Source organism: Corvus brachyrhynchos, unplaced genomic scaffold (assembly GCF_000691975.1).
Source record: "Corvus brachyrhynchos isolate BGI_N302 unplaced genomic scaffold, ASM69197v1 scaffold229, whole genome shotgun sequence".
Classification (NCBI taxonomy): Eukaryota; Metazoa; Chordata; class Aves; order Passeriformes; family Corvidae; genus Corvus; species Corvus brachyrhynchos.
In genome coordinates, this window is record NW_008240042.1 from 8,759,749 (window position 1) to 8,773,307 (window position 13,559).

At 42.2% G+C, this 13,559-nt stretch overlaps 1 protein-coding gene across 8 annotated transcripts in view; it reads left to right on the forward strand.

Annotated features, from left to right (window-relative positions):
• LOC103622382 (melanopsin) overlaps positions 1–13,559 on the forward strand; it is a 72,656-nt gene that overhangs the window by 26,489 nt on the left and 32,608 nt on the right. For 4 of the 8 annotated variants that reach the window (XM_017744140.1, XM_017744133.1, XM_008641322.2 and 1 more), the window contains 2 exons: positions 1,140–4,201; positions 8,415–8,528. In XM_017744140.1, the coding sequence (XP_017599629.1) occupies positions 4,130–4,201; positions 8,415–8,528 (186 nt within the window). In that variant the 5' untranslated portion in view covers positions 1,140–4,129. Of the gene's footprint in view, positions 1–1,139; positions 4,202–8,414; positions 8,529–9,264; positions 9,507–10,864; positions 10,973–13,559 lie in introns of those variants that run through there. The other 4 variants (XM_017744134.1, XM_017744137.1, XM_017744139.1 and 1 more) reach the window with 4 other exon arrangements.

Genomic DNA, 13,559 nt, shown 5'->3' on the forward strand with positions numbered 1-13,559 from the left:
GGCCGGGGCCCGCCCCGGCCGGGCCCAAGCAGGGCCTGGCTGGGCCCCCTGGCCCCACACGGGGCCCGCAGCCACCTGTGCCAGCGCCGGAAACGAGAGAGAGCTTGGGGGGGAGTTTCCTGTTCTTCTTAAGTGTGGATCACAGAGGTGGTCACAACTTTAAGTGGCTTAGAGAATTGTCCATATTCAAACTGGCCAGCTGATAGGTTCTATCAGTTCCCAAAGGAAACTGTAAGCACCCCTTAGCAAGGACGTCCCTTCCGGGACTATGCTTGCTAACCTATGACAGGGATCAATCTCTTCTCCCAGGCAACCGGTGACAGGACAAGAGTACACAGTCTTAAACTGCATCAGGGGATGTTTAGGTTAGACATAAGGAAGAAATTCTCCACAGAAAGGGTGATTAGACAATGGAATGGGCTGCCCAGAGAGATGGTGGAGTTGCCATCCCTGGAGATGTTTAAGGAATGACTGGATATGACACTTAGTGCTGTGGTCTAATTGACAAGGTGGTGTTCGGTCATAAGCTGGACTTGATGATCTCAAAGGTTTTTTACAGTCTAATTGATTCCGTGACTTGCAGAGAACAGCCCTGTGTTGAGCAGACTTTTAATTTTGGAAATTAGGTGGGAAAAAGTGAGCAGAGTGAAAGAGTTCGAACAAGAAAGGCTAATTATCTCAAAGGCCAAATCCTAGTGATTTGTGCCCAAGAATAGTTCCCCTTAGCAATGTGAAAATACAATAAAGCTGTTTTTTTAATGCATGTGTGAAGATCAGTGTTGTAAACCAACTTCTGTTCTCACTATCCTAACACAAATATATAAGCCAAATTGTAGCTTGTGACATAACAGTAGAATTTGGTTCTCTGACTTGAGGAAAGTGATTTGTTACTTGGGACCAAAGGCAGAAGGAGACACTGACAGGAGGAAAATCAAACTGTATTTGTACCAACAGCTTTCACTGAAAAGCAACTTAGTATTTTTCCAGGAGAGAATAAGGAAACTCAAGAATTTATTTAATACTGTTTATTTGTTATAATATGCTGCTATATTTCATGAGTTTAACTGTAGCAAAGCTTACTTTACAATCTAACACCCCTTCATGCTTCTCAAAGAATAAAAAATGCTATTTTTCTGTAGGCCAGCCTTTTCCTGAGCTGAGCAGTTGGATGGAGAGTTCAAAATTGCAGCTGCCGGAATAAATGATCAGTAAAGGTACAGTTAACTTCAGCAATGAGGATTGTTCCCTATAATGGGAAATGTTTTTTTAATTGAAATGAATTTTTATCAAAGTGTGTGTATGGGTGCACATGCATGCAGGCACACCCAGAAATTGAGGGGGTGTGATCTGACCTGCCTATAGTTCTAATGCAAGATTTTCTGTAGTATTTCTACATAAAACTGTGGTTTAAAAAAAAAAAAAAACTGCTCTGTATAAAATGTTTAGAAGAAATACAAAATCTCTTTCAGTCATGCATGAAATGGTCCCTTAAGTTGTCCTGTGTAGTTTACCACATCTCCTGACAAAAATCTGCTTTTACCCTGCTGTCTTAATATCTTATTCCATCTGCAGTTTTGACCTTTGGGCAAGAGTATCCGTTCCTGAAAGTACCTAGAGCAGATAGCTACTTTTATATTCTGCCTATCCCTTATTCACCAAATGTTTGGGCAAAAAAACTCATTTCAAACCTTTCTTTCTTAATGATTAATAGACCAAGCAAAACTTTGTCTCCTTTTCAGGAAATGTGTACCTTTGTGTTATGCTTGCTGTGAGAACTGGGGGGAAAAAAGCTACTTGTGGGAGTATCTTTGCAAAGGGAAGGAGGACACCAGGTGGTCGAAGAAGCCCAGACACCCGAGTCTCACTCCAGCTGCTTTCATGGTGCTCATCAAGTCTCTTCATCTGTATGCCCTGCTCTCAGGCAAAAGGGTTTTGTCTGAAATGTTTCATTTTAGTGAAGTGCTGGATTGTTTTAGTAATACCTATTTTGCTGAGGAATGTAAGTGCATCCTGATGACTTCCGTACCAGATGGGAGAGGGATTACAGGAACCCATGTGGCATTAGACCAAGAGAGCTGAGAAATTATCTCAGTCTGAAAGAGAAGGAATTTTAGACCAGAGAATGTTTGGTGAAGGGAAGAACACAGTTTTTAGTAACAGGCTTTTTTGTTCTTTCTTCTAGAAAAAACTCCAGTGAATGTAAGTACAGAATTTTTTCTGAGGTGTTGCTTCTAATAGTGTTTCCTTCTCTTTTTTTGGAACAAAATTGAAATTTTTGAAGATAAAACGTCAAAGAAGATCCCATTTGAAAGAAAAATTAGTTAATTTGGGTTTATTTTCCTTTACTTTAACACCTGCATTTGAAAGCCAGTCTCAGATTCACATCTCAGATTGTCATCCAGATGGTATTAGTGATGGCTTCTTTTTCTAGCATGAGATGAAATTCAAGTTTCTTCCCACTTCAGGATAAATGTATTACTATGCATCTAATTCAGTTACTGGCACACTATTGCTTCTGTTTTCTGAGGTAAGAATCAACAGTGGTTTTGGTATTTGTCACCAGGTCTTGAGGATCTTCAAGTCAAGACTCAAGCCAAATTTTTAAACAAGTTTGTAGTTTAAATTTCACTTTTTTTCTGGCTCAGACTGTGTTTTAGGGCAATGTTATCTGAAGAGCAATTCAAACCATAGGATTATTTGGCCTAAAATGGCTGAAGAAATTATGTATTGTTTTTTGTATCACAGTACATCCTGAGATCTTCTGAAATATATTGCTATCTCATGCCCTTAATTTTAGTGGGACCTGGATTTTAATTCCCCTGGTTTACAAGGTGGCTGGTGGGAATGGTTCACACTGAAGGTTCCTGCAAAGCTGGAACTGGTGTCTGATCACTGAGAGGGTGAGGGCAGGGCTGAGCTCAGAAAGGTCACACCACTTGTGCCTCCCTCGACATGCTCTGCAAAGTGACATCGTTGGAGCAGGGCAGAGCGTCACCTGGAGCGCACACAGAGCCCCTGTCACTGTGTCAGCAGGGACTGTCAGAGCTGTGTTAGGGGCTGTGCTGCAGCCCCTGGAGCCAACACTTAACAGGGTACAGCACTTTCTGCTAAGTGTTCAGGGCAGTAGCACAGCTATTGCCTAACGTGTATTCCTTCTGGATTGTAGCAGTTGTCCCTCTGGCTCTTCAAGGACGTGTGGGTCAGAGTTGCATTACATCCAAGTATATTCTTCCATCCTTTGTCATATAGGAACTGAAGACCTATAATGGCTTCCTTGTTTTGGTGTCTCTTTTAGAAAGAGTGTCTGAAATAGGGAGCCAATACCAAATTTGGGGTTCTTTTTTTTAACCTCATTACCTGTCTAAGCATTCATAGGACTCTGATGCATTCAGCTGCCAGGATGAAATTCTCCAGGCTGGCTTTTTACACAAAAGGATTTTGTTTTAAACATTTAAAGTGTGAAAATGTTTCTGTTTATAGAAATAAGTCACCTTTGACCAGAAATGGAAAGCTTCAATATAGAAGATAGCAAAACAACAACAACAAAATCTGTGTGACTGTCACTGCCATGACTTTGACAGCAAAAGTTGTGACTTTTAGGGTTTTTCCACAAGCTGTTGGAGAAAACTCCGTAACTGAATGAGGCCAGAGAAAAAAAATGTGAGTTAGTAAAATATCAGAATGTCTTTCCTGTGGAAAACACTGGTATCATGAAAAGTGTTTTCAAACTGAGTGTTGAAAGTAAAAGAGGTTGTATTTTGAGTAAGCTTACAGTATTGGTGGTGTAGCAAAATGTTGATGTGAGGTCCCTTTCCCAGGACAGGTCCATTTCCGTTCCAGGTCAAACAGCCTTTCCAGAGGGTACATAACAGTGCTAGGAGTGGTAACTAAGAGCCCAGATTCCTGTCCCCCAAGTGAGTGTCTCCCCAGAGCATTATGAAGTTGAATTCCTCACTCAGGTCCTTTGACAGTTGCATTTCTTCTCCTGCCATTTTGTGTCTCCAGCAGAGATAACATTCCTTGTCTGTAGCTTGGTGCCAAGGACCCTCTCCTTGGGAGGCAGGAGCTTTAAAGGCCATGAAGACTATAAGCCGTGGCTAAAAATCCTTTGCTGTACCTGAGAAAATGAATGTCTTCAACTGAGGAAAGAGATTGGGCATGGATCTCAACTGGGTTGTTCTTTCCATGGGAAGGACTCTGGGTAAGGGTGAGCCTGGGAAGAAAAGTTGTGTCTGAGTCCCGGTAACTGATTGCTGCTGGTGGAATAAGGGAATAGGAGGGATGTCAGCCTCTGTGAGGGAAGGGGATAGGAATTATGCTGAAGCCCCTGTTCATGCAGGGACCACCACCTCAGGTAGCTTCATCTTCTCCCTCTCGGAGTGAAAGCAAGCAATGGCATAGGTGAAGTGGAAAGAAAAGACAAATGCCCAGTTAATCATTGTCATTGGGTTATGCTCTTTTAGTGGGGGTGGAGAAGAAAAGAGTCAAACTGGTACAGATTTACATTTTTGCTAGTGAGTGAGTTAACTGAGTGCATTCATACCCTAAAGCTTAGTTTATAGTGTAGATGCTTAGCATTTAAAAAAACGTTGGTTTTCCATGATGACTAACCCTGCCTGAGAAGCACTTGACTAAGGAACTTCTTGAGACTTTTTCCAAGCCCTGAAGTTTCTACAGTTGTTTCATTCACACTCAGCTAGCCTGACCCATGCTAACACTTTGTTTTCCTTTGCTATTAAAATATTTCAGCTGCCATGTGAAATATGTGAGACTTTTTAGAGTTGTCAGAAGCTCAGCAGGACAACATTGAGTGTTTGCACAGCAGCTTCTAACAGTCCCAAGACTAATTCCCAGATCAACCTTGTAGCTATTTTTAAACCAGTGAAAAATATGGACTGCTGAATAAATCCATTTTGCTCATTGGCATACAATTCTGTTCCCACTTTTTATTTCACTGTCCCTTATTCGACAGCTCAAAGCACATTTCCAAACATGCCTTTGTGCCATCCCAAAATGAACATGTGACTGTAGACTACCCACCAGTTTTTGACAGTCTTTTGGTCCAACAGCACATCTGGAAAGGGATTTCAATGTTATATTGCTTCTTTTTAAAGCTGGAATGTACCAGTTCAGCGGCCATGTGTTTAGCTTTCATTGAATTTTCTCCTTTCTTCCAGTTTTTGTGGTTTTGTTTACAGGGTTTTTTAATAATCATGACGTACTCATCTTGCTTTTTACTCTTCAGTGGTCATAGCATCAGTAGCCGTAAGTGTATGGACATTATTGGACATAGAGAGGATTGAGATCCCTGATGTGACTGTGGGAAAAAGGGAGTGTGAAGCTCCCATCCCACTGAATCTGTAGCCTGGAAGAGCTTTTCAGTGCAATTCTCTCCCCTTTGCCATTATAGATAGTAGTGTGTAACTGAATTTAGCCTGCTCTGCTAATCTCTGTGCTCAGAGATTTCCAAGGAGCTGGTTAGGCTGTTGTCAGACCCATGTGCCTTAGGAAGCAGCATATGTGAACAGTCTGTTGTGTGTGAAACACCTTTGACACTTGCTGTGTTGCCAGAAGTATGGCTGCAATGAAAGAAAGATGACCTTGGTGAAGGCTCAGATAAAAGTTGACTGTTTAAATCAATTAAAAGGTGGTTGGTTTAGATTACATGCAAGAAAAACTCTTTTGCAATGAGGGTTGGTAAAGCACTGGAACAGGCTGCCCAGAGAGGTGATGAATGACCTGGAAACATTCAAGGGGCTCTGATCTAGTTGAGGATGTCCCTGCTAATTGCACAGGGGTTGAACTAAATGACCTCTAAAGGTCCCTTCAAACCCAAACTATTCCATGATTCCACATTTCTCAGTGTGCAGTGCCTCTTGATTGACCACTGGGTCTGTTTTCATGCCTGGATGTTAACAGTCAATCTCTGCTCTCGCTCTGTCTGGTGAATATAACACTCAAGTGTTGCAAGGAGGGGAACTGTGACATGTGAAGGCACCTCATGCTGAGGCGGGTGCCCTGAGGAGCTGGGTCAGGAGAAAGCCTGCCCTGGGTATGGCAGCTCTTCAAGATCTGTGACAAAGTCATCCTCACCAGTGGTAACAGGAGAAATACTAGCAGCCTTCTCCTAACAACTGCTTAATCCAGGATTCAACACTAGTTCCAGCTGTTGACAATTATCCTCTCCCTGTAGCTTTGCTTAGATGTGGTGTTTGTCACAATAGACCTAACCTGTTAAACACATACTGCTTTTTGCTCCAGCAGGGATGCCTTTAGTGACAGATAAAATGATTCCAGTGTACGGAGGATAATGTACTTCAATTTGTTAAATTTGCCAACTGCTTTGGGAACCTTTGGGATGAAAGGTGTCATAGAAATGTAGAGTGCTATTGTTCATCCTAGATCACTCTATGCTATTTTCCTAAAAATCCCCCAAACAACCACAAATACTTCTTTCCTGCATTTTTTTTAATGTTTGTTTGGTTTCTTTAAATCTACACATGGAACTGCTACCACTTAGTGCTTGTATCTTGACTGTGTCTCAGGCATTTTATCTGACCTTTATTTTAGGCAGTTATTTCCCTTATCTGTTTCTTCACTTATCTGAGCAACCTGTTTTCTGTGACTAATTTTGATGCATTGATTTTCAGTGCTTTCAGTGCTTTTATTTGAACACACAGTGAGTTTAAGTGTGCACGTGCAGTTCATAAAGCTCAGTGAGTCCAAACACTGTCTGGTTGTACTGACTTGATGGATTTACTGTATTTTCCCATGTCCTAGGATTAATTACAAACAGCTGAAATAGAAAGGCCTAATGAAGAGCTAATCTTGGTGTGAGAGCAGGGAAGAGAGATGTGTGAGACAGGAATTCAGTAATCCTCTGGCTGGAGGTTTAGTTGTACCTAAACACTGTCATTCCTGGAGCCAACTTAAATTGTCAGTCAAGACCCTGTGAGTCTAAACAAATGTGAAGTGTGAAAAAATTTGCTTTAATTGGCACTTAACTTTCCTTTGGCATCCAGTTCTTAGCTTTAATCAGAATATCTCACAGAAGATTGGGTTCATTTTGATCTAGGTGTGTGAAGTACTGTATGTAGTGGCTTGTTCTCAGAGAAGTTTCATCTCCAACTTGAGGACATGGGAATGAACAACACGAGCAAAGAAAGCAGTTCCTCAGAAAGAACATCTGAGCAGTTTGTCAGGTCTCAGGTTTCAGAGGGCAGCATTTCTAGCATTTTACCTACTTCTGTAAGGAAAAAAGGGAACCCTTGTGTGGATGTTAGAGGGCTGATAATTTCTCATTTGATCTCTCTTGCCTTACAGAAAATTTAAACCACACTGGAGATAAGAAACATTATTAGCCAAAAAATTATAAATCAACAGGTTCTGAAATTATCACTAATGTGTATAGTAGCTCCAATATTGTGTATAGATTTTCCTCTGAAAGGCAATAGTTATGGAAAAGTTGTAAGGTAACCAAAAAATAACTCTGTAACTGTAGCAATATCTAATGTATGTGTCATTTGGTGGATTTGAACTTGGAGCATATAAAGTAATGGAAAGAACTGGAGTTCACTCCCAAACAGATCTACAGCCAGCAGATCATACAGACCAGGTCAACAAGTGGACCTAGAAAGTAAAGCACCAAGATGCCAAGCTGCAACTGACAGTGGAAGACAGCAGCTAACAACTGGGCATCTTCAGAGGAGGGAAGCAGAACCTGTCAGGTCAAATGATTGAATGGAAATAAGGCAGCTCAGTAAGGAATGAAAGCCAAGGATGAAGCAATAATGACCAACAGTACCGATGTCTAAATTGTTATGTATGACAATGAATGTTTTTGTAATACAATGCGTAACAGCATATTGTGTTTTCACTGAGTAGGTCTTTTTTTTCTGTTCTGGCTGACTGTTCATTATATTTTAACATATTCATTATGCCTTTGGGCTATTAAATGCCAAAGTAAACTTTGTTTTGAAACCTAGGCTTCCAGCCTAGGAAGCTCAGCAGTATTCTCCAGCATTTGGAGATCATCCATATGGTATATGTTCACCATTCTTATAAGTTTTATATCTGTAGTTCAATTTCTACTATCTTTAAAATCATCAGTTAAAAGTGTTAATCTATGGGCAGAAATAGTTTTAAGATTCTCCTGAGGAGCTGTGACCACTGTCATGCCCTAGATGGAGGGGGCATGTAAGTTCCTTGAATTATATTTAAATTGTAATTCCTACTCCTCTCTCTACTACTTTGAACCTTTTCTTCTCCAGGCAAAATGCATTTTTACACATCATTTTCATTCACACCTTTTAAAAGGCAAACACTGAAACCAAGTATATGGAAAATATTAATACATTAAAAAAAATTATATAGGGATAGAAATCTAAGTACTTTCCTGATGTCTTTCTGGCCAGAGTGCAAGAGAGAGGCTCTCAAAGGGCATGCCTGCCATCAGATCCCTGCTCTTTTCATCATGTTCCAGTGCCTCTGAAATACTCAGCTTTACAACCACAACAAGTTGCTGTGAGGTAAGAAATTCCTGAGACACGCTCACTGCTGCTCACTAAATTTTCTGTGGCTATTCAAGCACCTCTGTGGCAGGAGATGCTTGAATATTAAGCCGTATTCTGCAAATGACATTTTGGTAACTGCAGGTTGAGTTGCTGGGAAGTGGCTCTGTTTTATACCCTGTTCCTTGGCAGCCCTGCAAGAAACCCAGCCATGGCTTAGGCATGTGCCTGCTCACTTGTGCAGCAGGGCAGAGCCACCCTTACCAGGCCAAGGGGCTTCATGAGCCGTGGGGATGGAGCACAGGATGCGCAAAGGGAAAGCTGGAGCCGGGTTTGGCCAGCCAGGAGAGGCTGGGGGGGGGGGGGGGGCGGGGGGGGGCCACGCCCTAAGGGGGGTTCCAGGGAAGGCAGAGCCAGGCTCCTTGCAGCAAAAGCATAAGAGGCCAGGGGCACGAGTTGCCACAAGAGAAATCCCAGGCAGTGCCCTCCATCCCAGGCTGCCCGCTCGGGACTGCAGGGCAGCAGGCACAGCCTCAGGTATCGACTCTCTTCAGGGGCTCGGGATGCTGCCAGGATGGGCTGGGCAGAGACAGCCAGCTGGGCTGCCCTGGAAACGAGCTCCTCTGGGTGTCCATCCTTTATGCATATAAATATGTGTATATATATATATATATGTATGTATGTATTCTTTTTGAATTGTGAGGTATTTGGGTGTGGATGGGGTTTGTTTATTTGTTTGTTTCAAGTCATCTATTTGCACGTGAAGCAGCGGTGGTGTGGCCAGTGAGGGTGACTGACGGGCCATGTGGCTTGCTGGGGGCTATGCTGTGCTTCGATCGCTGTCGGAGCTGGCAGCCTGGCAGCCCAGGAGGGGCTTGCGAGCGGCTTTTTAAAGCCTGGGATTTCCAGCGCTCCTCAGGATGAGTCGCAGCTCGGCAGCCCTGCACGGAGCAGATGTGCAGAGGGAAGAGAAATGCTTTCGGCTCAGCCCAAAAAGTACGTGCCAGGAGGAAGGCTTGGGAAGTGGGAGCTGGGCAGGGAGGAGGAAAGGGAGCATTTCTCTTCTGCGTTGTTTTCTCAGGAATAATTTAAATGAATTGCTTCTTCTTTAGAAGGAAAAAGAAAATCTCACTGAAGTTGTTTTAATGTGAATTTTGGTATTTGTTTATTTTCTCTGTGTGTGTGTGTGTGTATCTGATCCAGCTCTACTCAAAGGGACATGTATTTTCTTTGTGCTGTTTTGTTTAGATTTTTATGATTGATTTGGAGTTTTGGCTGATGGGAAAACCGGTTGTGGAAGGGGATGATGTAGCAGGAGGTTGCTTATGATGGTATTTGTTGCATCATCAAGATCTGATTGATTAAACCTTATTGTGATCTGCTCCCTAATAGCAAGAACATTTTTATGAGAAAGAAAATAAAAATGAAGTCCTAAAGCAGATTTCAGAACTGTTATTTTTTTGTGGAACTGATTAATATAATGTAAAGTGACCTAAATGGAGTGCTGTAGAAAGGCTTGTCAATAGTTTATGCATTAAGCTAGGATTATTTGAACACATTCAGAATGAAAAGAGGATTTTCTTGTGCATTACAAATTAGTCATGATGATTTGAGGCAGAAGACTGAGATAGATCAGCAAGCTAAATATAAAAAATTTTTGTACCTCTGTCCTCATACATCTTCATCCCTGTATACCCTAACCTTACACCATTGCAATATTTTGTAGAGATTTTAGGACAGAAGCTTTACTGCTGAATCTTTGATAACTTGCCTAGAATTAGTTTTATTTGGCAGCCCAGCCCTGTCATTCAAAGAAGTCTACCAAGAATATTCTAGTCTGAAGAGTGGAAGAGAAAAGGTTATGGGAATGCTGTGGGAGAAACTGCAGCTTGGGAGGGAAACTGCAGACATTGTCTCATTGCAACAGGTCATTGTCCTGGAATAAGTGAGACAAAAAGTTGGGGCAAGCTTTTTACAGAGTCCTTTCAAGTAATAAATAAGTGGCAAGTGAAAAGGAATTTGAGCATGTAACTCATAACTCCAAATTATTTACCCATATTGTGTTCTGGCACTGCTAAAGGTCTTAAATTTCAGTTTGTCTTTTTAATCACATCTTTACCGCAGTGACCCTTTGAATTATTTTTGCTGTTAAATTTTCTCTAAAGTTTCTGAGGAAATCCAAGTTTTGTTCCCTGTCACCAAATTTTCAACTAGTTCACATCCTGTATTGCTTTCTCTTGCCACAAACTTAGCTGTGTGAAAACATGTGTATGTGCAAATAAGTAAGTTGATCAAGGGATCTAAAGTTGAAATTTAGTTGACTTTGTTTGGCTGCCTTCAGAGGCTGCAAATTATCTCCCCCTAGGATGTCCTGTGTTTCCAGTGCCCTGAGGTGCCAGCCTGGTGAGAGAGGGTGGAAGCTGAAGATGGTCTACTTAGTCCAGCAGTCCCTGGCTAAGCAGGTGGGAAGTAGAATTCAGTGCACAAACTGGACCCAGAGCAGAGACGTGTGTCTGCATATTGTTGCACGTGGTTGAGTGAGGCTGGTCACACTCCTCAAGCCCCAGGGCGTGACAAAGCAGTGTTACTGCATGAGGTGATTCAGCCTTTGGTGTCAATGTATCCACGAGTTTTTCAAAGTTATGCAAACTTAATAGAAGCATGGAGTTGCAAGACATGGCAGCTGTAATACAAGTCAAGCTCTCTGAGCTCTGAAAAGTAGGAAATCTTAGTATATAGGTGACAGGGAATTTAAGTAGCTACTCATAATGCAGCTGAGAGGAAGCACCAGGCTGACTTGCATAAATTGATTGCATGCTGTTAGACCCTCTTCATAAATTCTGTGATGCAGAGAGCCACCCTGGGAAATGTTGAAATAAAAAAGTGGTGTTCAAAATTCACATGCAGCTTTGGTAGGCACTGGGACTTGAGAGCATGCTTAGCAGGTAGATAACTCAGCAGTCAGAAATGCCTGGTGCAGATGGTGGTCAGTAGCTGAATGTGATGTGGCACATGCAGAACACAGGGCATGGTTCAAGGATGCAGGCTTGGTCTGCTGTGTAGATGGATCACCCCGTGTGCCTGGGCCAGCCTGTTGCAGTGAGGTCTGAGCTGGGAGTTACCAGCTGATCCTGCTGAGAACAGCCCAGGGAATGCTATCAGCAGCTTTGTTTGACAGCATTTGCAAAGCTGAAAGGTACCCTAAGCAGAAATCCCAAGAAATAGGGAGATGGACTGTTCTGATTCTTGCTGATCCCTCTGGACTGACTGCCATCAGCACAGCTGTGCTGCCAGTGAAAGGACTGACTAGGTGAAAGCAGGCCCTTGCTGGCTGCATGATGAAATGGGCAGCTTTTAAAAAGCTCCAGCTGATCTAGACCTACTAAAGCAACAGGAAGGAGCACACTTGGCTTGAGCTTTGCAAAGTTAGCAATGCCTGAAAAAGGACTGGATCTCAAGTGAGAAGGAAAATTGTTTGAGTTTTAATTATAAAAAGGGCAAATTACTTTCATCGAACTTTCTGCAGCCAATAACTTTAGTGTTCCATAAATTACCTGCCTTTTGCTAAGAAAGAAAAATATGCATAGTTTCTTATATACCTGATATCTTTTACTACAATTTCTGTACTGAAACTCGTGCAAACACTCGAATGATGTAGTTGACTTTACCATGACTGGGAAAGGGTCAGCATGGCATAGAAACATGCAGTGTTGTTGTGACCACGCAGTTGTAAGGGGTCCCTCCCTCCATGGTGGTGCAGAGACCACTGCACCAAAGCTGAGTGATAGCAAATGAAGGTACTTCAGGAGCACCAGGGAGACTCTTAGTGGATCAATGCTGGCTCTTTGGAAAGCTCCAGGGCACTGCTGTAGGTAAGTGCCAGTCAGTTACTCCTCAGCAGCTGGTGAGGGACGGCAGCGTGGCTCAAATGCTGGAGGGCTGCAAGATCTGCGGTGTTTGCCGTCCCTCCTCCACAGCACAGGAGGCAGCACTCTGATGGTGTCCTGGGTAATGCTTCAAAACAGTTTAATAACCCATTTGTAACAGAATTATTTTGTATTCAGAATCATGGCTGTCAAATTGCTTTGCACTCTGTCATTAGCACAGTGTTTGATACAACAAAACTAAGAGCAATAAACTTTTCCTAAAGTTCAATGCAACTTTGAAACTAATAGTAACTATTTGGGTTCAGTGGGCTTTTACTCAGGGAGAAAACTCGAATGAATATCTCTCTTACCCTCACAGCTGTTGGGAGCAAATTGTTCCTTCATCTGTTTTGCCATTGAGAGATGCCTTTATTGCAATGCTTTTCCAGAGCTGGGAGGACAGAGGAGGGTCCAGTGTGCGCTCAGATCTAGTATGGACATGACTTGAGACAGACACAGGTCTTCTTTAGACTTGTGCTTGTTTTTTGGGATTCTCTGGTGCATATTACTTTGCTGGTTTTTTAATATGCTTTTTAACATAAAGGTTCTTTTCTGTAAAATGGCACTTTTCTTCTTAATTCAGAAAAGGGAGCTGCCTTGTGCTGAGATTTTCTGTTCTGGTAGTTCATCCTGATTCCAAGATGATGTTGCAGAGGTAATGTAGAAGACACTTCAAATCCACCCCATATCCAGAGATTATCATGAGGGTGAGAGGAAGATGGTGTTTCCTAATATAGATGTGCTAAAATTTTTGTTAGCTTTCACAGAGTCTTGAAAAATGGTCTGTAGAATTAAAACAAGAGATCACATTAAAATAACTGCATCATCCCTATTTTCCGTGGGTTACATAGTGCAATGGAGAGGGAAAGAATGAAGCTTCCCTCACTGCTATATCAAAGTTGTCTTGATGCTTCTCCAAACCAAGGTTTGGAGGCATTTGCTTTTGTGTAAAGGCACTTGCTTTTGTGTAAGATACTGTTTCTTCTCCCTGGAGGAGCATTGCCATGAGATAATTTTCTGAGAGATACAGACTTTACTTATACTATAGACACGTATTTCCACCGTGTCAATTCATGCTTCATTAGTTTAGTGCTTTAGAAATCTAGAGGTCTTTTGATGGTTG